A 25,248-nucleotide genomic window follows, 5' to 3' on the forward strand; every position below is an offset into this window, starting at 1 on the left:
CTGATGTTTTGGTTGTTGCTAGGCGATGGTTACAACAAGTCAAGGACTTTTCAACTTCTCGTACTGCTCCACCAGCGAGGAGGCTGGGAGTGCACGAGAAGCTGGGAGGGGACATAGCCAGGACAGCTGACCCAAACTCAGTGAACAGGTGCTGAGCACTTGCATTCTGCATCACTTGTTTTGTATATTCTTATTATCATTATTATCATTTTCTCTCCCTTTGCTGCCCTATTAAGCTTTCTTTATCTCAGCCCATGAGGTTTACTTTTTTTTTGATTATCCTCCCCATCCTACTGTGAGGGGAGGGAAGAGTGAGCAAGCGGCTGTGTGGTGCTTAGCTGCCAGCTGGGCACAACACAAATGCACTTTGATTTCTTTTCAGGTGGTTCCCAAGATGGTTGAAGGCAGACACTATGAATGCATTTGATCGACTCAGAGGCACTGATATGCAAAACTGCAGTGGGCAGGACTGTTAAATCATGTGCTTGTTCATAGCTGCAAAGGTCTCGTACCTAGTCTCACGGCAATGTTGTGTCCTTTTGCACTGCCAACTTCCTTAAAAGATGCCAATGTCACACAGCAAATAGAATGACTTGGAATAGTACTGGTAGTAAAACTGAGGCACTGTAACAGTCCTTTTCTTGCAAGTGAACAGAACCTCAGGATTTAATCGGGTTACTCTCTCCTTTATTTTTCCACCAGAGTCTTACTAGACAAGGAGCAGGCATATAATACAATTCTGTACTATATCACCACAGACAGTAGACTAAAGTTTCAGGATGTAGCAAGAAGTATGTTCTAGACTCACCGTTTCTCTGTGAGTGGCACTGACTTCATCTAGGGCTGCTGTCTAGCGTGGGGTCTTGTGACACTGCTCACAAGGGTGAGGGATATCTCACCATGGGCTGAGCTACCCTCTGCGGGTGTTTGTCTCTTTTCATGGCTACTGGAGAAGCCAGATGGTGGCTTCAAACTGGCCACCTAACTTTTAGTAGAGGAGATGAATCCCACCTTACTCCCATCCAATTGCTATCACAGTTGAGTGTTGTACTCCTCTGGAGCAATATAGGAAAAGATTGTCTCAGATGAACATACCTGCCATTACTCCAGATGCTCTTCCACATCACACCTCTTCCCAGCAGCCTGACCTGGACACTGTGTTCATCTGGATTCAAGGTAACCTCCTTCTTCCTCTAAGAGACACTCGGCCATATATTCTTCACAGTCCCTGTGGCACTTGATGAGGTAGGACCAATCTCACTGCGGTCAGGTCCAGTGCCTTGCCCTTGCAAACAGCCCTGTTGCACCAACCGCTCCTGAGGTTTTCCTCCCCTCCAACATGCGCTCACACACGCAAACACACAGCTTCACCAATTCTCTTGCATTTCCAGCAGGATGAAAAATTAAATTGAGGAAAACTTTAAAATTCAACTTTGAGTTGCTTAGTTCTAGTGAAATAAATATCAGAACAGAACTTGTGTTTCAGCTGAGCAGAAGTTCATTTAGCACAACTAACAGAACATACCCATTTCCTCTTTGCTTTTCATTTGAGTTCTTCAATCACCAAGCACCACCAAGAGAACAAAAGAACAATTAAATTTCTTATTTTATAGATTAGATTTCTAATTATTAGGAAAACAATCTAAAATTGCATATGCATTTTTCCACAAGGAAAGCTAAAGACAATAAAAAAGCTGAGACATAGTAATATTCATAGTTTTATTGTATCCTTTTATAATACTGACTAGAACGCCAGATTTAATAATATTGGATGCAGATATAAAAATAATCCAATCCTTAAAAATTATATTTTGCTACTACAGTACTGTATAATTAGTGGAGACTGAAAATATGATACAACTTTAAATAATACTGGTTTGGAAAATGTCCTCAGAACCCCAGCGACTTGGAAGCAAACATTCAGAGATACAGGGAAGGAAACAGGGCAATGTCAAGAACATAAAGCAGGTTTACATTCAAGTTGATAAAAGAAGCACAAACAAATGCTGAAAATTTACCTTTTGAAATAGAGCTCACAAGCTTTACTACTGCAATTCTGAAAGCTGCTCAAATAAACCCTTATGATTTTACACACCAAGTTTGACCTTCTGTTAGGAGAAAGTCCTGTAGAATTTAACAGGGCTTAAACAAAATGACTGAATTTAACAGAATTTCCTTTCTTTAAAAAGAAACTATTAAATATTTATTCTGTTGTGTGGGGTTTTTTTTTTCTTTAAAGTAAATCCATCCTAGTAGATTTTATTGGAAACCTTTTATGTCAGGTGAATTATATAGCATTGTTCAATGGAAGTGATCAGTTTTTACTATATTCCACAGGACTTTTCCATCTAGGATTTTGCAGATATGGGGGACGACTGCTGCGGTCATTAACCCAAGCAAGACTCCGTTCTAGCATATTACCAGAATAAAGACCAGAGAACTTAGCATTTATATACTACTTTTGGTGAGCATCAGGCACCCTCTCTAGTTTTTCCCTCAACAAGGATACCAAACTCATGGATTTCTGTCCTGCTTTTCAATTTCAGCAGTTCAAAGGAACAAAGAGTTAAATACACATTGCAAAGCTCCCAAAACCTTACAAGCACACAGTGTATACCCCGTTTGAAACCAGGAGATCTTGCTTCATTTCTGAAGGGACAAGTAAGAGTGAACCGACAAGTAGTTCTTATCTGTGACTGCAGAAAGCACCTCTGCGTCCCTACAAGATCTTACACGATAGGAAACAGGTTGGCTTATCAGTAAAACAGCTTCGCAAAATTCACATTCATTCTCTTCTCAGGAAGGTGTTTCAGATCTTGAACCTGTTTTGTTCAATCTCATGTAATACAGGTCCTGCTACAGTAATAAGCATACTTTTAAAAAATAAATACAACATGGAAAGGCAGCAACAGTATCACAGAAATAGGCAGAACACAAAGCCACGGGAAAGCGTGTACTACACATAGGTGACCCTGGTGATGGAGTAATTCAGGCCTAAAAAAACCTTCATGACAGTCCATGGGAGAGTTACCCCGATCACTAGAATGGATGCTGGATTAGGTCCTTTGTGTGTAAAGAGGAAAAAACATTAGTCAGCATAGGAAGAGCATTTAAGTAAAATGCATCCGTTCTTGTTAATTTAAGGAAGAAAACTAAAGATTAAACATCACTATGAGGGAATGAGAAGTCCAGCTGGATTTGGAACAGACACGGCCATTGACCAGCATTAGAGACAAGCTCTGAGGAAGCACTTGGCGTGTCTGCAGCGATGTCCAAACCCGCTCTGCTGCTCACTCAGGTCCCGGCAAACCACCTTCACAATTATTGGCACAAACAATTCCACAAACACCTCTCTCTAACTGCAATTTATTGCTATTTTTAAAGCCTTTTACTACTGCTCAGTGTGGAGGCAAATGCCTTTTAGGCGGCTGGTCGCAAGGAGTGACTCAGTACATGACCACGACAGTGCAACTTATGGGAAATGCCGCAAGAGCAATGAAATTCATTGCTGCTCTGTTACCTAACGCTTTATATGTGGAGGGCAAAGGGCATCAAAATGCCCCTGTCCTGTTTTTATCTCATATAGCCCAATTCAGTGCTGTGAGGTTTCACCAGTATGCAAAAGGCCCTGGATTTTTCCAGTGCACCTGGTCAGGGCAAGCAGTGGTGCATGGCCAGGACACAGGAGGGTTATGCATACGAGCCTCCCTTTAAATGATCCCTCAAATCTGCATTTTGCTGCTCTGTTCACTGGAGCTGCCTCTCCTAGGCTGGCTGCTGGGGGTATTTCTGTGGGTGAGGGGTTTTTGTCAGTGTGATTGGAAGTGCGCCATAGCAGCAAATGCGTGCCTCCCACATCTTTTCCTGTCAAGCAATAGAATTAGCATTTTTTCCAAAGTTAATCAAAAATACACCCACACAACTGCCCGTGGACCCTTGCTGACTGCTCCCCTAGCTTTCCACAGCAGCCAGGGGCAAGAGCAGATTTCTGTGCAGTGTTGGTGTAGATTTTCTTCCTTTCCCCACATCTGGCTGAACCACTTGCATCCTCCTTACAAGAAACACGCCACTTCTATCTTACCCTCTTGGACAGTACAGAGCAATTCCCACTGGCAAAAACATCCAGTTTGCTCAAAATTTGCAATTTGGGGTAGCTAAAAGTAATCTAAATAGTCTGAAAAATAAGTTGCATTTATTTAGACATCCGACAGGGAGTTAGGTACTGAACAGAGAGCCATCTGCATTTGAAAGTGAGCTTGAGGGCCTGTGAAGACCCCTCTCACGTCCGACAGGAGCAATGAACCCCGCTTCACTGCCAGAGGGTGTTTAGTTTATGGCAGAGATGGAAGCAGACAGAGAGGATCCTGGTGGCAGCTTTAACAGAAGCAACCTGCACAAAAACAGGTCACATCCCTGCCACGGCCAGGCAATCCCATTGCTTCTGGGATGTGGTAGTAAATAATTGCAGTAAAACAACTGTCGTAAACTATGGCAAAACACAGTGCACTGCACCCACCCCTTCTGCCCTAGTGGAGCTGGGCACCGGTGGGGCTTGGATGAAGATGGAAGCATCGCAGCACGGGGAGCAGCTGGGCTGGTGGAGAGCCAGGGACTGAATCACCCCGGAGCTGCATCTGCCAGCTCTGCAAAGACTTCCTGGATCACTGGGTGGGAAAGCACCTGCACCCACCCCGGTGCTGATACCTGCCTAAATCCTCTCCTGCCTGCTGAGCAGGGCCTCCTAGGACACCCAGAGAAGGAGGTGCAGGTCAGGAGAGACCCTTTTCCTCCTCCTGTGGACTATGCATTGGCTCTGTGACTCTTTTTTTACCAACGCTAAAAAGAAGGTCAGGCTGCAATGGGAGATTTCTTATGACAATGTAGCCAATGTTTACCTGCTCTGGCAGAAAGAAAAATTTCAGTGCAATAAAGTTCTCTCTTTTGGAAAAGGCCAAGTCTTGCAGTCCTCACTCAGAAAATCCTGCTGGGTTTACTGAGACCCTTTCACTCCAGACACAGCATTAAGAAGAATTTGAAGATCATTAAGAAATTAAAATTAATTACTTGCAAACTTTTGTGTGATCTCAATTAGGAACGGTCCTATTTAATTTCCACTCAAATCCCTTGCAACTTGTAATTTGCTGTGAGATACAGACCAGGAAGTTTGTTCATATAGTCCATGTTACTCTTTATATAGGATTGATCTGCAATTGTGAGATGATATTTCCTACTTTGTCCCTTGTACTTGGCACACACAGGAACATTTCCCAGTCTTTGAACTAACCAAACAATTAAATATGTTTGCCTATAAGCATGTGCCTAAACTCTTCCCTATCTGACAAAATGCTGGCACGTGGTTAAATCCTACCATCATTGCTGGGACAATCTTCCTTTTTGCTAAGCTGCTTTACTAAACAGGGACAGAGCCGAGCGCTCGTCTGTATGCTTTGGATTTAGATTTAGCATGAATCCCAGCTTCCCCCTTTCTTTTATAACACAGACAAAACCTTCCTGCATACCATGGGAAAGGCAGTTCTTTCTGTCCTAGGCACTCTCAAAACCAGAGGCCAGTCACCCGCATGGAAACGACCCTGCCAATGTCCGCTTTGAAGGATCACACAGCACAGCAGAGTTGAGCCCTGAGTTCACATCACCCAATGGATCCTGAGCAATTAAGCTGCTAATGAAAGGGAGAAGAACATCATTCATGGACTGGAAACACTGATCAGCGTGTCAGAGAACAGCCAGTTCCTGTGCTTTACCTGTTAGACTATTTTGGATACTGTAACTAGAGTTTTCCTTAAATATAGCTCCTTGGGCAGCTGTACTTCCCATGAGCATCCATTCATTTCCTCCTTACAGTTGAGGGGAGGAAGGCTGATTATGGATCAGACAGACACAAAGTTGCTTGCATCATCATTATAAGATCATGTAAGTGCAAAGGATACTTCCCGAGGCATCCATAAAGTTCTGTTTTTCTGCAAGCCCATGCTGCTGTTTCTACATAGTAGATAAGGAGCGAGGCATAAAAAGACACTGCGTTTGCACCAGACTGTGTGTTCTCAAGCACATTTGTGGCACCTTTCCTGGCCAGAAACCTCTCAGCCCACACAGCTGATGACTGCCTAGTGCTAGCTGCCCTTCCTCTGGGTAGCTGTTCCTCACTTTTCATAGGGACTACAACAGCCTTCGAAGTGCTGGGAAAGGATCTGGGGACTCGCAGCATCTATAGGACACAAGGACTACTAGCTGCTCCCTGATGGAGGGTTCCTCATCACCCCAGGTTTGCCTCTGATGAGCAACTACACAACACATCAGCATCTGAACTGCCATTCTCACTTGGAGTTAGGCACTTTGGGAGACGCATCCCATGGTCCTTAGTGCTTCAGTGAGCTGAGCTACGTATGAACTTACTTGTAGGTACTGTGTCTATTCAAGCCCTGCAGGGGAGAAGGGAATATCAGAGGGTATGTGCCCCTCGGTGAAATTAGCTTATGTGTGCGCTACAGAGATGGTGGGTTAATGGCTAAGGAATTGTGCTATTTGTTACCCTCATACAAGCAGCCACCTTGAATTAAAAGCACAGTCACATTCAGGGGAAGGATCCGTATCTGGACCCTGTATCTGGACAGGGTTTGGATGACTCAGGTTAACACTGCAGTAAAGATAAGCAGTAAATAAATTCATTTATAAGATCTCTCTCTCAACACCCAGCTCAGGTCAGAATACAGTTCATGAGCTTTCAAGCTGATCTTTGGTGAGAAATGTAATAACTTGCATTCATCAGCTTTTGCCGAGGTGATTAATATGAATTAACATATCTAAGTGAGGAAACCTGCCTAGTCTGAATCACTTGAAACTGGGATGGAAGAAAGCAAAACACTTCAAATAGGTGAACTTTGTTCACTAGGATTGAAAACATCATGGTTTTCTCTCCTTTAAATGCAACTGACTGCAGTGAGCCTTGTTTTCCAATGTACTGAAAGCCTCCACAGCTCCTACTGAAGTCAAGGTGGGCTGTGGAGGCTTGAAAACTCTGTCCCACTTGCAGTGCCCAAAATTCACGTTCCACCTGCCCAGCCAGGGCTATAGCATTATTGCTCCTTCCCACATTCCTTGTAAGGAAGCTGAATTCCTAGCTCATGTTTTTCTTCCCTGTGAGTGACTATCTAACATTACATTGCTGTTTCTACAGGAGTTTAAATCCCTGCAGGGAAACAGAGCCCTAAAAGATTCTATACGGAAGCGCTATGATGACGTGTAGTGGCATCACTTCTGAACAATGCTGATTGACAAAGCAACATACTCGGGCTCTTCCCCATATAGAGGAAGCTTTCAAATTGGCTCATAGGATCAACTGTTTTGTTTTTTTTCAGTTAGAACTGCAACAGTATGACTAATTTTCCCGTACTCCTTGGAGACAATCAGCCCATGAATTCAGCCAATGTTGCTGGGCACCAGGCTTCAGCAAGGACCCAGCCATCTGCAGAACTTCTACCAGTAAGGTGAGGGCCAGAGAACCAGCCGGCTTCCCTGTTGTGTACAAAGCAGAAAGCAATGCAGCAATGGAAAAAGGAGTGGACAAACTTGCCATACCAAAAGCCGTTTCACAGTGAATCTTTGCATGAAGGTTGGCTAAGATGACAAGCACAGTCAACAGTGAACAAGATCTGTAAACAAAACACTCCCTAATTGTATTCAATGCAGAGTGCTGGGCACAGTTCATCTGCCTGTACTGATCCATGCTTGCCATGTAGCGTAAAGAGTGAAGAAGCAGCACAGAACAAGCCTGGAGTACATGTGTTAACTTCCGTCTGGGTCTTTTAGTGATGTGCACTTTCAGCCATTCCCTCCTCCTCCTCCTTCTCTCTGCTGCTGAGCAAGTGTAACCGTTCCTCAGGACAGCAATGCTCGGCATGGAGTTCAAAGTCCTTCCTGTTAAATGGGAAGAGTAAGATTGATGTGGGCTGAACTGCCCAGGAGACAGATTGTACCTGGGGATCAAGGGCCACAAAACTGTGTCAATCTTCCACTCCCTCTCCACTCCCCGCTAAAAGTAGTCTCTTCTTCTGGTTTCATCACTAATGAAGGATGGATTGTATTGTCCCGGGTAGATGCATGAATGTCGAGATCCAGGCAAACCAGTGTAGGGAGGATAAAGTCCATTTCTTTCCAGTTCAGGATTTCTCAGTCCAGTTGGCTGTATTAGCAAAAAAAATTAAATAAAAAGGGTCTTATTTTCACACTCAAATCCTCCTTCAGACACAACCCTACCACCTTTCCCAGCATTTTTTTCAGTAGCTAGAAGGAACAACAGGATCGCTAATGATCTCTATAACCTAGAATGATTTTTACTATGGGACTTATGCATTGCCTGAAGGGATTATTCTGATGTAATCTAGTTTCGACATCTTGCCAATTAACAGACTTGAAGTTTACCTGACTCCACCAAGTGCAGTCTAAGTATACAGTTAATTTTTAATCCAAGAGAACCGTGCTGATGAGCTTGGGCATTGAAACAACCCTCACGAAAAGGATATTGTCTCAGAGCCACCCTCAAAGGAAACACTTCTAGAAAATCAAAGTTAGTCTCCTGCTTTGAGTATTACCTGGCAGCACTTCTCTCCCCATTAACCATAGGTACCTACTCTCCCAACACAGGCACTTGAATTATACATCAAATACAAACTGATCTGACCTTCCTTTCTCTTCCCTTCTCTTACTTAAGTAAATCTCCTGGGGACACTCAGCTGAGGAACTTTGATGTCTAAGACCAAGACTGTACAACCCTTTCACTCACTAAATAACATCACACCACCTGGAGCAGATCCATGCAAAGCCCTCATTGCCTACTCCTTGCTATAAAGCTCCCCTTTCTCGTTGCCAGCATCATTAAAGTCTTAAAAAATATTTAGGAAATGCATTTTAATTTCCAAATCTCTCATTCTTACTGGAAGTAGGAAGGAGGATTATTTCCCTTCATGTGCAAACCAATAAACATGCTGACTGGAAAACTTAAAAATACAAGCCAGAAAAAAAATATTGCTCACTGCTTTCCACTCTGGAAAGGAGGAGTCCAGAATGTGTGATTTGGGTGAAATCCTGCAACCTTCATTCACGTGAGTAACTCCCACACACCTCAAGTACATCCAGTACGTTGCTGTAGATTAGTGACAGATGATATGGCATCACAGCTCTGGATACAGACATTAGCAGATGTACCAACAGCAGGTCTTGTGCTTGTGTCTTCCTCTGCCCTACACAGCCCTTTACTCCTCCACCACTTCCTCCCTACCACTTGTTCCTCCAGAGCTGGAGGGATGCTCCTTATGCACCCTTCCTGCTGCAGGAAGGGGCCTCTACCCAGGAGAGTGGGAGGAGTGGAAGAAAAGAGGGGTCCTCAGTGACCAGCATCTTCCCATCTTGGGGTGAAGTTTCCCAGACAGAGGTCTCAACCTTCCAGCATCATCAGTGAGGATGGAAGGGAGAAAACTACCCACCAGAATTCCTAGCAGCCTGTTCAAAACCTTTAACTCTCCTTCTCTGCACTAGGATTGGGCTTTTTTAGACATCTACCAAAATGTTCCTAGACATTCCCCTAGCACTCTTCCTAATGACATCTCTCTGTGATATTCATCATGTGTAACAGCTAGAGTTCATAGGACTACCAATGCCCTGTTCTCTACGGAAGCCATTTATTTGCTCTCTTATTTTGCAGAAAAGGGATCTGTCCTTCCAAAAATAAAGAAACATGCCTTTGCTGTATCAGGCACAAAGGGTTAATAGTTAAGCTACGGATAGATACCGAATAATACACATCTGTCATCTGCAACAGGTTCTTGGTGCTTCCGTTCTCTTGCATCTCGATGGTCTCTCTGCCCCACTCCTGTGTCCGGGGGTTCTTGGGATATTCAGCATACGGTGACATCTGGAAATCTCCACTCTTGAAAATGAGTTTACTTATGTCATTTTTATTCTTTCTGTTTATAAAAGAGTAAAGGAAAGTGAAAACATACAACTTGTCTTGGTGTCTTAGATGCATTTCTGGCGTGATCTCAGGAGATTTACTTCATGTTATGAACCTTCACTAGGAACACAGATCACCTTGAAGGGCTCTAGTCCAATCTTCAGCTCCCAGACAAAATCAGATATGAGGTCAGATCATGCTACTCAGGGCATTATCTGGTGGGATGTGAAATCTCCAAAGCTGGAAATGACATAACCTCTCTGACTAACCTGTTCTACTGCCTTACTGTCTTCTTGGTGAAAGACCTTTTCCCTACATTCAGTTTGAACCTCTCCTTTTTGAACTTCTGCCTGTTTTCTTTTAAAAATGTGTGTGTTCACCTGAGTCAATGAAAAAGTCATGGAAATCCAGGAAGAAAGAAGAATGTATGGGCGCTCCCATGCTATTCAAGTCTCCAAGTGCTTAACTATAGCACTTCCAGGGTATTAATTAATAGACTCTGTTAATTCCTAAGAAGGAAAGCCTTCACGTTGCCAGTCTGAATGACACCAATGCCCCTACATGAGTACCATGTCGTATAAGTGGACTTTGGTGACACTTTCAGTTCAAAGCAGAGTATTCTCCTGGAAGTCACATAACCTGCCAAAGGCCAGGACTCATGAGATCAGTCCATCCCTGCGGAGATCTGCACTCTGGGGCATGGAGGTGTACTGGCCATCACATCTCCTGGCTGGGGCTTGCTGTCATCCCCCTGACTCAAAACATGTGGGAACAAGTGCACACCACTGTGCCAACCAAACCACTGCCACATCTATGTTACTGATAAATCCAGCTGCTGATTTTAATCAGCTTTGAAATCCTAGATTTGGGGGATGGAACAGGGCAGGGGAGAGAGTGTTAGTGCATGGCAGCCCTTTTCATGTCGTATAAATCATGAAGCAGAGCTTCCTCGGCAAGTACGTCTTGCCTCCAGTCTGAGGCTACCTGTTGGTACAGGAACTATGAGTGTACATGTGTGTGTGCATCTGAGAGGGAGAGACACACAGAGAGCACATGCAGGACTTCATAGAATAGAATTGTTTTGGTTGGAAAAGACCTTTAAGATCATCAAGTTCAACCATTAATGTAGCATTGCCAAATCCACCACTAAACCCTGTCCCTAAGTGCCACATCTACATGTCTTTTAAATACCTCCAGGGATGGCGACTCAACCACTTCCCTGGGCTGCCTGTTCCAGTGCTTGACAACCCTTTTGGTGAAGAAATTGTTCCTAATATCCAATCTAAAGCTTCCCTGGCACAAGTTGAGGCCATTTCCTCTTGTCCCATCACTTGTTACTTGGGAGAAGTGTCTGACCCCCACCTGGCTACAACCTCCTTTCAGGTAGTTGTAGAGACCGGTAAGGTCTCCCCTCAGCCTTCTTTTCTCCACACTAAACAATCCCAGTTCCCTCAGCTGCTCCTCATAGGATTCATCCATAAAGGAAAATGAAAATAGCCTTAAATACACTTAAACACCACTTCAGCATGGCCAGTAACCCCGCCTGTTGCCTAAATTCCTCCTTTCTACTTAACTTGCACTTTTGGAGACTGGTCCCTGGCTGCCTTACAGTTCTGAGTGGGAAGGACTCCTTTGTCTCTCCATCCTTAGAGGACATGATTGCCAGGTGCATCCTTAAGAGACACTGAGTTGCACTTTTTAGCCTCGTTGCTGGAAAAAACCAAAAAAAATGCTCCAAATGACAGCACAACGTAACACTTCAGTATCTCTGATCAACCCACTTGCTTAGCTATCCTATGTTTTGGTCCGTCAGGGTTCATGTGTGGAGCACTGTGTGGTGTAACCCACGAAGAGGATGCCACATGAGCCAGGGCCAGCGGTGGTACCTACCGGCAGCAGGTGACAATCAGTGCTACGCCCATGATAAGCAGAAGTCCTCCTCCTGCAGCCGCGATCACCACGGTGATGAGCTGATAGGCTACAGACGGAAAAGACAGAGACTCACTTAGAAACAGCAACGTGGTTGTAAATACTAATGTGAACATATCAGCAGTCCTCATGCAAGGAGATTGACTGTTTATTTCCCATTTTCCCTCCATCTTTAAGCAATATTGCCTTAAACTTTCAAGTGAAATGGACAGAGTTGGGGATCTCCCGCTGAAGGAAGAACAAGCTCTTGTTTCCCTAGGGTATGGATTCCCCCCACTGATAGATCAGAATAATTTAAACGATATTTCATGGATTCACCTCCGAATATCTTGCTTCAAGAGTGCCCGCTATATGTGTTATCATGACAGAGTATCCAGCGAACGGAGATCTCCTTTCATTAGGAGATAACATTAAGTCAACTTTGTCAAAGAAAGTCAACAAAATAATTTTCAACAAAAAATGAAGAAACAAAAAACACTGACAAGAGTAGTGTGTACCTACTGAATTTTAGACTTAATCATTTGCAATTACTTGTTTCAAATTTCCCATGTCTGACACTGTGGAAATTAAAAGAAACAAAACTCAGTACTTACGGTTTCCACAGTTGAATCCCCCTAAGCCAAACGGGCAGCTGGTAACAGAAAACAACAGGGAGTTTCAGCGCCTTAGTTGTGCTGACAGGTCACCAAAGCAATATTAAGAAGGATGGTGGGGTAGGAGGAGGGCAGAACGGTTACCATACCTCACACAGGTCTCGTTTTCCAGCTTATATCCATCTTCACAGGCTAAAAACAGAAAAGAGAGAAGGGCCGTGAGCACCGCGCAGTGGTGCAGGGGAGGCATTTCCCATCGCCGCTTCCCACGGCAGCCTCACCCCAAATAACCTTGGGGTCTGACAAGCCGGTCTGTGCTGCTGGCACAGCAGGAATGCGATGCACTCTGATGTGATGCAACATCTCTGGTTTGGGCAAAACACCGTGCACTTAAATTCACCTCCTGCTGGCTTTGACAGGACCGTTTCAGGGCTTCCCGGCAGAGCTAGCCCGGAGCCTGGCACAGTAACGTAATTCCCAGCAGAACCTCTTCTTGCCCAAATAGAAACTCACTGCAGACTTGTACTGCTTCCCACAAAATAGCAGTGTAAAAAAATCTGCAAGTGCCTCCAGTTTTTGTTTTGAAACCTCATTTGAACTGTGCTACTTTAGCATTGATACTTTTAAATGATAGTACCGCACAAAATGTTATGCAAAAACAATTGGGGTAACCCAAACAGGTATGTTATGTTTTGCCTCATGTCACCTCTTTTTTCTTTTCTTTCCAATTTGGAGCTAAATCAAATTTTAAAATATCATATTTTTCTATAGGATAGAAATTAAATTTACCAGGTCTAAATAACCCAGAAAACTGCTATGTACAAAATGTTGGTGATATAAACTGAAATCATCGCTTCAAAATAAAATAATTTCTGTGCTTATGGACAGCTATCTCATCGCCTGAATTATCTGAGAAAATTATACTACCCTTCTGATGAACAGCAAAGGTGTTAGACATACAATTACATTGGACACACAATTCTTCAGAGTACTGATAAAATCACGGCTTTTCTCAGCAATAGTCCCACCAGAGCTCCTGCAGATCCACTGCCTTTCGCAGAGGCAGCGAAGGTGGTCGCTCAAGGACCTGAGTAGGAATGACACAGATGAGTCGCTTTGGGCAGAGGGACAAGTCAGGGCCAGCAAGTCCAGCAGCACTTGAGGGTCTGCAAGACACAGGGGTCTGGGAAACCCCTGCAGCCCACTCCACAGGGAATAAAACCAGATTAAGTGAAAACAAAAACACTCATGGATTTTTTTTTTTTTTCCCTGTCTCAAACACTATATGCTTAAAACTGGTGAGGCAGCAGGTCTCAAGACCTCTTCCCTCTGCCTTGCTGTCTAACTGTAGGGATAACCCACAGCTGAAAGCTCAGGCGCTCTCTAACCCCAGCAAGCCTGAGGAAATCTGTGGGGAGAAGAGAGAGCTTCCAGCAGAGGTCCCAGCTAAGCCACAGCAAAGCCCTCACCTCCTCCTCTGCTGCTCCCAGCGCACCAGATGCCTCTTCCCCTCCGGCACAACCTGCCACTGTATTTTCGGAAACACTTAGCACAGGAGGGGAGGAAGGAAGAAAAGATGAACAAATGTGTAATGTCCACTAGGATGGGCTGGCAATATTGTAGTAAATCAAGAGAGAGCACTGGTATTCTGGCCGGATTCAGAAGTTTATGGCTCTTCCAGCACCGATAACAAGTGATATTGATGCCAGCAGGGAGCAATGTGACTGTGACCTTCCCCTCATAATACAGGTCACAGAAATTCCCTAAATTTAATTCCAGTTTCAAATCAAATAGTTTAACTGGAACTACATTTTAGAGAACCATCCAAGACTGATTTTATTCTTTTCAGTGATGGACAATCAACCACAACCCTGGGTCAGATGCTCATGAAGTTAATTTCCCCAGCCATTAAAAACATTCACCTTTTTTCTGGTCTGAATTATCCCAGTATCAAATTCCAGCCTTTGGATGTTTTCTTGCTAGGCTGGGAAAGGTTATATGATCACAGTTCTCCTCACCATTAAATCACTCCTTTGCCTTTAATAAAGCCAAGTGCACTGAGATTTTTGAGTCTCCGTGATTATTGCAGGTTTTGTCTGAATGCTCACAGGTTCTCTTTGGCCCTTTCGATTTCTCGTTCCCAGAAATAGATGTCACAAGCCCAGGGATAAGAAAACTTCCCCTCTTCTGCCTGCCTGTGCCCCCTAAATGCACCTAGGGACCATATTAGTCTTACAAGCTAGACCTGGGGACCTCTTCTTTACCTGCCAGGCTCTCTTCACAGCTCTGCTCAAGTCTCTGCTTTCCAGGACACGCAACCTGCAGTGTGCCTGGCACTCTGCTCCTGGATGCCTGGCCTTGCTTGTGGTCATATTGAAATACTATTTGCTTATATACCATTTACTAAGCATCTCATGTCACTAAGCATGCCATTTTCCCTGCAGGGTGTGTGGACACAGATGGGTGATGCACTCGCATCGTGAATACTGCAGCTCTAGGCACAGATGTGCCATAGCAACTGGCACCAACAATAGTGGGGAGGCTGATGTCCATGATAGCTGGTCTTGCACCCCTTTCTCTGCCCTATATAGCTCCACTACTCCTTCACTACCTCTTTCACTCCATTTATTCCCCCAGAGCTGGGGATGGGGAGGGTGAGGCTCTTTATGTAGCCCCCCTGCTACATCTCATCATGATACTTTTTGCACTGGATTTATTTTTCTCTAAGATGGTTTCTTTGAAGTCAAGGAAGAGACCAGAGGTAACTGGACAAGAGTTAAGAGCCTCAGTCAACCACCAGCCAGGGCAAGAGTAGTAAATCCCAAAGGATCCTTGCCTGGATCATTCATAACACCGAGGCATTAGCAAAATGAGACTGGATGTGTTGCTCCTTTCACTCACTAACAAAAGCAGACTGAAAACATTATGGAGCAAATGTTCTACCAAAACGAGCCACAAGATCAGGCAGTAATGAAACCTGCAGTGAAGGGGAGGGAGGCATCACCTCGACAGCTAGCTGGAGTTACCTTCTCGAATGAGCGCAGCAGCCCCGTGTACCCCAGTGTCAGCCCCAGCCCGCCACTTGCATGTTGGAACGGCCTGGAAGAGCCCACCGGCAGATACTGGAGCCCAGCCGGATCTCGCCCTTGGCCCTAGCCAAGTCATGTGTGTAGGGCACGTACACCTTGAGCGGTCTCAAAGCTGGAGCCGTGCCTTGGGCAGGAGCAGCCCTTGGGACCCCACGGGCACACAGCCAGGAGCCATATAGCCAGGAGGCTATAGGGCAGTAAGGAGGAAAAGCAAGATCCTGAACATGCATCTCTCTGTCTTAACTTAAACGCTCGGTGCTTATGTCTTTTCCTCTCCTCACCCAGCCTTTTCCTGCCACTTTGCTTTCTCCTCTGGCATCTTTCCTGCTCCTTTGAACACGCTCCCAGGAGGGCTTATGCTGTCACACTCACTCGGCAAGCTTTCAAACATGAGCAGAGAACAGAGGAAAGGCTTAAGTGTCAGGGGCCAAGGAAAGTTATCGAGTTGTGCTTTTCTACTCGGGATTCCTTTGCCTTCGCATTCCTGAAAGAGACTTGGGGGGGTCTCTTTGGAAACCTGCTTTACTTCTCCTTGCTTAGCTCTGGAAACACTCTGTACTATTAAAAATAGCATCCCTTGGAAAAGTTGGCACATTGGGTTTGTCACTTTGTTGCTAAAAGAGCCCTGAAGATACTGGTGAAGGTTGAAAACCAGCAAGAACCCAGAGACCACCAAACTGCACACCAAGTGGTACCACGGCCAGCATGTCGAAACTCCTGTGGCTCAGAGACCCAACCCTTCCTTGGTCCACGGGATGCTTTTTCGAGCATGCCCCAGGGGACAGACACCGTAAGGCAGGACAGAACATTCCCTGGGGGTCGGGGCGGCCGATCCCCCGACCCCGGCGGCTCTCCCAGCCGCACCCGCCTTCCCACGGGGGAGACCGGACAGGGCAGCACAATAGCCATTTCCCTCTTTGCAAATACTATAATTGGAGTTACTGTGCCACATTTTCACGACCCACAATGAGGGTCGGATGCTCGGGAGACCTCAGTTCCTGTTTAGTCACTAAAAGGGCAGAGATTTTCAAAGAGGCTGGCATATTGTATGCTATATTTATCAGAAAGAATGGCCCTAAATATCAAATGAGGGCCATAGCTTGGCTTTTGAAAAAAAAACCCTTTAAAAATCCCGACCACCCTGCATGAGAATAGAGTGATGCTGAAAATCTGGTATCTTGCTGGAGCATAGCACCATGCAGTTGCTGCTACCCTCATGCCACTGCACTACAGCCTAAATTCCACATCAACCGTGTCCCTCAGACACTCTCAAGCTGGTCGATAAGATGTTTCCTGCTGAGAGCAGCAAGCTGAAGGTGGAGTTGAGGCCTCACTGTGTGCAGGAAGGGTTTTTAATATTTTGCACAGCAAACAAGACCTGTAAGTAGGGAGTATCCACATGTACAAGATGTTAGATTTCTTAGCCCTCTGTAACCATCACACCCAAGTGCCTCACAGCCTTTCAGGTATTTATCTTCACAACACTGGGACATGGACAAGAAAAATGGAGTAACTTGTCCTGGGTCCCCACCGTCAGTGGTGGAGCAGGAGTTGGGCAAAAGCCTCCCAGGTTTCAGCTCAGCTCCCTGCTCACTGTGTGAGCCCTTCTCTGCCTCTCAAGTGTAGGTGGAGACAGTATTTCCTAATAAAAATCCTTCCCCCCAACATACAAGACGAAGGGAGAGAAGGAAAACACAAAGGAGAAAGATTTTGCCTGGAGCTGCAGAGCAGAGGCAGGACCATGACCTGGGACCAAGAGATGCCCACCTCTGAGATGTCCATCCCCAGAGCCTGCAGCACATGAGTTATTTCCAGACACATTTTTCTTGCTCTGATCAGATTTGGAATTAACAAAGCATCTCCTCCTATTTTAACAGCAACCCAGCAGACACTGCCAGGAACAATATATAACCACTATTGCAATTCTTATTGATATGTCACCAGAAAATTTCATTTCTTAAGAAGCCCTACAACGACCGCTGGAACTAGGGAATGGACACCCTGATCCTACAGAAGTCACTTTGACCACTGGCACTTGGACAAAGACCTTGTTTAAAATGTAGCAAAACCAGATTTCATGATCTGAGGAATAGCTAAAAACTAATTTAACTCTTAAGCTCAAAATGTCTATTAGGAACCCAGATGAAAAATAAATTCATAATCCTTTTCAGATACTTATATTAAAAATATTGATGATGTATTAGTATAAGCTTGTAAGTTTAAAGCACTTCTCCTAAGTTCGCTGAGAGTTCAGACAAAATGAAAACAGGCAGAGCTGCACGTCATCTCTGCTCTGTGCCACTGAACTGGAGCCCAAAGCAGCCGGGCCCCTTTCTACTTCTCAATCACTGTGACTCACAGCGTGCTCCAGAAAGAGATAATATTATTCCTAGAGAGAGACTGTATCTTCAGTGTCTGCTCAAAAGTCCCCTAACTAAATAAAAGAAACTTGAGCTGCTAATATTTATTCATAATACTGAGCTTCTTGCATGCACAGCGATACACACATTCATTTCCACTGGAACAAAAAGTTTAAGCAAAATTCAGGCAAAATACGCCACATAAAGAGCAATACCTCTGCAGGAGTGGTCCATCTTGTTGTATTTGAAGTACCCACTTTTGCACTGGCAGAGCGCGACCCCATCGAAGTCGGTGCATTCAGAAGTTTCCTTGTCGCATTCGGGGTCTTTCTGCTTGCACAAGCTGCCAACTGTTGGGAAGAGGCAGCCAACATTAGCTGCTTTCATCTCTTTTTTTATAAAATAATACTTGGTCCATTAGGAGACAACATTACGCTATGTCACCATTTCTTGCATATCTACTGTTGTTTGTACATGTAAATAGAGGGGGCGGATAATAAAAGTTTCAGCTCGGGGGCAGAAGGGGAAATGAAAAAGAAAAAATTACTTTGGCTCAAGCTGAAACACATTCACCCCCTGAGACAGTTCAACAAATCCATTTTTAAGTTTATATCAAACAAAACATTTTGCTCAGCCTAAACCAATTTTTTTCGATTTCAATAGTAAGCACTGGATTTTTTTCATTTTTCAATCGAAGAATTTGTCCTTTCATTTACATTACTTTGAAGCAGTGTTTTACTTTAGAAAGTCAGATTTGTTACAATGAGCATTCAGCAAAACTGTGGGTAAACGATGGAAATTGTGTCACTGAATTCACATTTTTTGCTGGGAGGTCAGACTAAATGGAATGAACAAATGAAAAAATATTCATAAGAAATAGGATTTTATGGAAAACATGTCACTCGTTTGGCACTCACCTTTCATAAACCTCTCCCTGCTAGATCCATCATCTTTTTTTTTTTTTGTTGTTCTGACATCTTTTCTTTTAAGTACTTACACAAGAACATAATTTGTTTCTTATTCTGCTTATTTCAAGTTAGAAGTAGACTTTACCAGAAGCATTGTATCAGAGGTAACGGCTAGATATAATCTGAGTAAGTCTACCAAAATAATTTAATTCAATCCGTGGTGGAGTATGGCTTTAAAATACGGTACATTAAAATAAAAGCACACGCTAAATTTCTCATCTTTATGTTTACTTTGCCAAAATGATCCGAGGGGTTTCCCACTACACCAGGCTAAGCGCTGCTGCCCTTCATCCTCAAAGCCAAACCTCAAAGCCTTGAACCCCAAAGTCACAGAGCTCCACGTGCAGAAGTTTCCTTGCAGGAGCCCATCTTTCCAGCGTGCTCGCTCCCTGCAACCTGCCGGCACCTCTCACGGCTAAATTTCCTCTATGGCTCCTGCGGAAAGTGAGGACCGGGAGGTGCAGGGCACGGGGCCACCACCACCGACGGGGTCCACCTGGAGAAGGTCCTGCACAACACCAACGTGCTTCTCCAGGTCTCTGTGCTGCACCCGTGTTCCTCTTTGGTGGGTAGAGGATTCTGTACAGAAATCGAAAGCTCTTAATTGGGAACCTTTTTTAAATCCTGCAACACTGAAATTGGGCAGGCAGGAGAGCGCAGCTCCCCATGTAGCCTCCAGCAGCTCTAATCGACTTCACTGGGGGGGGTCTTCTCTCTTGGCTTTCATCCCGTTTCCCCGGTTCCCGGCCACGTGGGTGGAATTAAGACTTATAGGTTTTTGATCTGGCCGCGGCCTGGTGTCACATCCTGGAGATGAAAGCCTGCCCAACAATGCCTCTAATCCTGCGCTGTGCGGTGTTTTCGCAGAGAGGCAGATTTCTCACACATGTGGCAAAGATAAGGCTCGATATCTGCATCCTTTTTATACTGCGAGGCTCTTAAGATGACTCCCATTTAAATAAGATAAAAAAGATTCAGAGGGGTTTTTCCAAACGCCAAAATCTTCCCCCTGCCCCTTATAAAAGAAGCCAAATAAAACATCCCTTTCCCCTCCCGTCACAGTTCCTCCAGATGCTATTTACCTCTGTGGAGCGGTTTCAGGCTGGAGATGAACTGGCAGGCTTCTGTGGGGGCTTTGCAAGCTCGAATGTAGCTTTTCACACTGCTGACAACATCGTAGAAAGTCACGTTGGATGCTAAAGAGAACGTGGATTGCACTGAAACATGCACAAAATTTGCATCCCTAACAGAAAACAAAACAAAACAGCCCTGAGTACCACGAGTGAGTCTGATGTCATCATTAGCACCTTATACATAGGACTCTTATTAACACAAGCAATGCTTATCACAGACACAATATTGTATACATACTGAAACAGCCATGCATTGTAACAGATCTTAAAAACAGGACAAACTTTTACACAGAGACATAAATTTGGGGTGAGAGGAGTGCTGGTAGCTCACTTTGAAACCAGCCATAAACCCCTCCTGGGCAGCTCACAAGCCTGTCCCCAAGCTGCTCAGGCCTGGAGGAGGGCACCGGGAGAGCCAGGCAAGGTGGTCAGACCTGCACTACCACCGGGCCGGATTGCATCAAGCCCATCACTGACTCAAAATGGAGAAGGTGCATCTCAAGTTGAATATCCCGAACGCTCGAGTTTCTCACTCTTCCCCTGGTAGCCTTCCTTACCTGGTTGCCTTAACTGTGGAGTGGTGGTACCCCGGCAAGCCTGACAGTGATGCATCAAGCTGCAAGGAAGGAGAGAGCAGCTTTTAGTGCCCTGGGGGATGATGGAGGGAGGCAGCCTGGTGGGACGCAGCACGGGACGGCCCTCATGGGTCACTGACACCACCCCCTGCGTTCACCAGAGCTGCCTGCTGAGGCCGAGGGGGCTCTGAGCATCCCAGCAGTTCATCTGCTCAGTAAGAAAGATGCACTGTCTGCTGCCAGCAAGGGGTGGCTGAAATCTCCATTGCACAGCCTTGGACAGGAACGAAGACCTGGGGGTTTTGACACGAGCATCTGTCTGGGGCTCCACTGTGCAATGACTGCAAAGGCCAAGGACGAGCCAGAAGCCAGCAGGGAGAGAGCCCCGTGCGAGGCCAAGCTCCAAGCACACCCTGGAGACCGCACATCTTCCAAGGAGCCTCCCTCCCCCTGGATCCGCACATTTTTTTGTGTTCACTCCCCAGCACAAGCCGTGCAGGCAGCATCAAGGTGACTCATCCAGCTCCCCCCTCATTTGGCAGCAGCTCCAAATCACCTACTCCAAAAAGAGCTGGGATAAACTGCAACCAGCCCAGGAACTTCTAACAGTACAATCTCATGCATGCAATGATCTGGCTAAGAAATGCACAGAGATGTACCTATCCCCAGTCCAGGGGTCTTTTTGGAGCAACTGATGGCACAGCATACAGGGGAGCCACCAGGTCCCCCAGTGCTCGCTCTCAACTGACCGAGAGCTGCATGGTTGTGATAGCATGGCTGGGAGATTCCACCGAGAGGAAGAATGGTGGGTGCTGCTGCTGTGCTTCACCCCATGGGGTCTGGCTAAGAGCAAGGTGGCACCAGCTGCAGTCCAACCCACCGCAGCACCTGTGAGATTTACTGAATGATGAAACCCAGAGTTACTGGTTTAATGTTTGACCTTGGAGGAGCACTAATACACTTCTGACGTCTGGAAAAGGAAATGCAGCCAGAAGACACTAAGAAAGGATGGAGGCTACAGAAACGTATTTACACCAGACCAAGATGGTTCAATGACTAAAAAGGCTAAATCCACGCTACAAAGTCTCGTGGCTTCCCATGACAACTGTAAGAGGAGCAAAGGGGACCTGTCCCATCAGCATCGCCAAAGTCCCAGCAATGACACTCACCATCCCCAGGATTTCACCCTCGACGTGGAGGAGCTCTGTGTACTTCCCATGGGTAATATTAAGTTTCAGGGGGACCTGGCCGATAAATATTCTTACTAAAAAGGAGAATAAGACAAGTTAGTCAAAACACGTGTCTCTGTGCTATGTGTAGCTGTGGTTTCATCCGCCTTACATGAGAGACTGTCTGCATGGAAAATCCCTTCAGGCAGTGGACAGAAAACTCGATTTGGAGTCACTGCCCCAATAATGCAAAGTCCCAGCCTTGAGATTTTTCCCAAGGGTTGCTGCGATGTTCCCACAGCCCCAGTCAAATTCCAGAGCCTGATGCTGCCGAACAGACAGCATTTCACCGCAGTGTTCATACATTTCATATAGAAACACAGACTAATTTAAAAGAACCCCTGAACACAGAGAGAGCTGGGTAAATTTAGTAACAAGACAGTTTCAGGTACCAAAGCTATTTATAATGATTTGGGGTAAACATGTCAAATCTCTTACCCCTCCCTGCAATGCAAGGAAAGCAAATCAGCAAGTCAAAATAAAGCGCTGTAGAAAGGAGACTTTCATTTTTCAAATTGTTGGACAGAATGAGCAATGACATTTGAAAAGAGGTCCAAAAGATGCATTTTTCCATGCTTAGATTCATATTTGATTCATGGCAGCAGAATGCAATAATCCAAGTCGTCCAGACTCAGAAAGATAATATGCCTAGATCTTGTATTAAGTGTCATGAGATACTTGGTGGAAATGAGAACTCAGAGCTCCAGTTTTATGTTCCACCAGAAAAACAAATAAGGTTGCAGATAACATTATAAAGCCTCCAATTCTTTCCCATTTTTTCCCATTCACAGAGCCTATCTTCACCACAAATGTTATATCAGACAGCTCTAATGTAACAACTCTGGGTAAAAATAAGAGGAGAATCACCTTCACAGTATTTATATAATCTGCCTGTTCAAGGCATAACCAAAACAACTCTCTAAATTAGAAACTGACACATTCCAACTCAAAGATATGTTTCAAAACACCCTTCAGGGACACCTCACTCATGTTTCCTTAGCAAAATTTCCATGGCTCTAATCCTCACTGATTAAAGGTCAGAAGAAACTCCAGCGAAACAAATTCCCCTTTACAATGGGACATTGTAAGTCCTTGAGATTGAGAGTCATCTAATAAAAAGGAGGGGGTCAGAACCTGAGTTCCAACTAATAACTGTGCTGCATGAAAAATGCTAAAGGTACGAAACAAGACCTTAATCTTACAAAGACTTTCATGGCTGCTTAATTTTCCACACATGGCTGATCCCACTGAAGCCAGGTTACACTCACTTCTCCCAAGCCAAGCGCTGTTGCCCGGGTTTGCAGAGCTGGGAGCTAAGATAAGCTGCTGAACAATTTTTAGGGGTTGTAAAACACAGTAGGAACAGAAGGAGCACATCTGTCTTTACTAACGAGCCTGAGCCCACCACTCCGTTGCTGCGTTTTTAAGAAATGCTCAGCTATCACTGTGCCTGCTCCCCGGGGCACCCCAACAAAACAGGCGCTTGTATAAATAGTAAAAGGCTCTTCTTAAAAGTGGTGGTTGGAAAAATATTAAGCTCCTGAACTAGCCTGAGCCTGGGTTAATTTATTTTAGAAGAGTACAGATAATTATTTCCATCTTATTCTCCCCTGGCTTTTCACCTTTGTTTTCTTACCTAAATTGCACTTTCCTTTTTCCAGCTCATATCCAAGAGGACACTGACAGATATAGGAACCACGGGTATTGTTGCAGGTGGCCAGTGCAGGACAAGGGTTGGAAAGACATTTATCCACATCTACAAAAGAAAAAAAAAACCAACAAACCAGGCTATAGTTACAGAATCACAAAAATCTTCAACTGTTGGGCTAAAAGAGATCAACTTGGCTCCTCTTCTGTGACTCCCTGAGCATTATCACATGCTTCATTGCATCATTTGCACTTACTATTTATCCTGTTCTTAATTATTCTGTTGGAAGTGAAAGAACAAATACAAACCACTTTCACTTGAATATTCATTTGAAAGCCCTTGGGAACCAGTGTTGATCCATGTTAATATGAACACCCAGCTTGCCTACAGCACTGCTCATCTGTAGATCTCAGGGTGCTTTTCAAAGACAAACAGCCCTATAGTTATGGCTGGAGAGACCAAAGAAGGGACCTCAACAGCTGGAGCTAGACACAGGAGCACCAAAGTCCTGCCCTTTTCATCCAAGCCCTGTGAAATACAGGGTATCGGGGGATCTGTAGTCTCAGATGCTTCATGGATTAGCCAACTCAAACTGCATATTCTGGAGAAGATATCCAATACTTCCCTTTGAAAAAAATATCCTGGTCAAAAATGCTCCTCTTGCTGTGCATATGACTCACACGAGCACAAACGCACATCACACACGTGTGCAAGAGCAGACTGTTGGCAGGACTGTGGACTTGTCAACAACAAGACACTACAAGATGAGCAAGACAGCTTACACACCACTCGTACCTATCTTGTGGCTGCTGCTGAGCACTGCAGCAGAGGCAGGAAGGATGAGCTTTGTGGTTAAAGTACAAAGCACGAGAGCCAAACCCGTGCGTGTACTTCTGACAGCGCTGCCATACCCCAGGGCATCGCACAGGCTGTGCGGACCAGACAGTCCCGAGCCGACCCCCGTGTCACGACACACCATTTGACGCAATATCCATGTCTCGACTAGCCTGGCACAGCTACCTCAGCATCAGCAAGAAGCAGACTTGGTGTCTGTGATCTAAGCAGCCAGAAATGAGCGGGCATATTTTAAAATGTTGACTTTCACTTTACCATCCTTCAGCTTGTGCTTTGTACAGTGGAGACCAGGGCAGCTTCTCTCGTGGCAGTGAGTGCCCACGTACAAAGCACCATGTCCAAGGCAGCAGCAGGATTTTTGCATTCTGGTGAATGGCAAAACTCGGTATTTAAAGGAAAGAGTAACTCAGCAGAAGTGTGAATCAGTTGGTAAAAAGGATATGTTACCTTAACTTTTCAATAAAAAAAATCCATTCCCCTACAGTGAATTTTTTTGCATGAAACCATAGCTATAATTAAAACCAATTAGCCTGAGAAATAACCTTTAAATACATAATTATTGGATGGAATATATACTATTGCCAGTATTTCACTGAGATTAATGTCATTAACACACACTATAGCCTACAGTAGCATGAGGGCCGGGCTCCTGAACTTTAAACACACAATTGATCCCATTCATATAAAACTTTGGTCAATGCGTTTACTTTTGAAGATAAGGAACCTGGCAGTGGTAATAAAAGATTATAATAACATACGCAGCAAGACTACGGTACAGAGCCTACCTGGAGAAGCAACAGGCCTTTGTGTAGGAGATTTAGTGAGGTGGGGAGAAAATGACTGGATGTAATAACAGAAGTTCCAACATAAATATCAAGTGCTGGCCAAACACCTTTTCTCAT

The 25,248-nt window shown here is 44.9% G+C and overlaps 1 protein-coding gene across 9 annotated transcripts in view; it reads right to left on the reverse strand.

Annotated features, from left to right (window-relative positions):
- Window positions 1-1,705: 1,705 nt before the first annotated feature.
- Window positions 1,706-25,248, reverse strand: part of HEG1 (heart development protein with EGF like domains 1) — a 56,646-nt gene continuing 33,103 nt past the window's right edge. For 5 of the 9 annotated variants that reach the window (XM_075757098.1, XM_075757101.1, XM_075757100.1 and 2 more), the window contains 10 exons: window positions 23,480-23,599; window positions 21,784-21,878; window positions 20,597-20,655; window positions 19,989-20,149; window positions 18,154-18,288; window positions 12,639-12,681; window positions 12,490-12,527; window positions 11,858-11,945; window positions 9,806-9,980; window positions 1,706-8,200 (listed from right to left, as the gene is read on the reverse strand). In XM_075757098.1, coding sequence (XP_075613213.1) covers window positions 8,051-8,200; window positions 9,806-9,980; window positions 11,858-11,945; window positions 12,490-12,527; window positions 12,639-12,681; window positions 18,154-18,288; window positions 19,989-20,149; window positions 20,597-20,655; window positions 21,784-21,878; window positions 23,480-23,599 — 1,064 coding nt within the window. In that variant the 3' untranslated portion in view covers window positions 1,706-8,050. Of the gene's footprint in view, window positions 8,201-9,050; window positions 9,161-9,805; window positions 9,981-10,033; window positions 10,132-11,857; window positions 11,946-12,489; window positions 12,528-12,638; window positions 12,682-18,153; window positions 18,289-19,988; window positions 20,150-20,596; window positions 20,656-21,783; window positions 21,879-23,479; window positions 23,600-25,248 lie in introns of those variants that run through there. The other 4 variants (XR_012836169.1, XM_075757102.1, XM_075757103.1 and 1 more) reach the window with 4 other exon arrangements.

Source organism: Balearica regulorum, chromosome 6, assembly GCF_011004875.1.
Source record: "Balearica regulorum gibbericeps isolate bBalReg1 chromosome 6, bBalReg1.pri, whole genome shotgun sequence".
Classification (NCBI taxonomy): Eukaryota; Metazoa; Chordata; class Aves; order Gruiformes; family Gruidae; genus Balearica; species Balearica regulorum.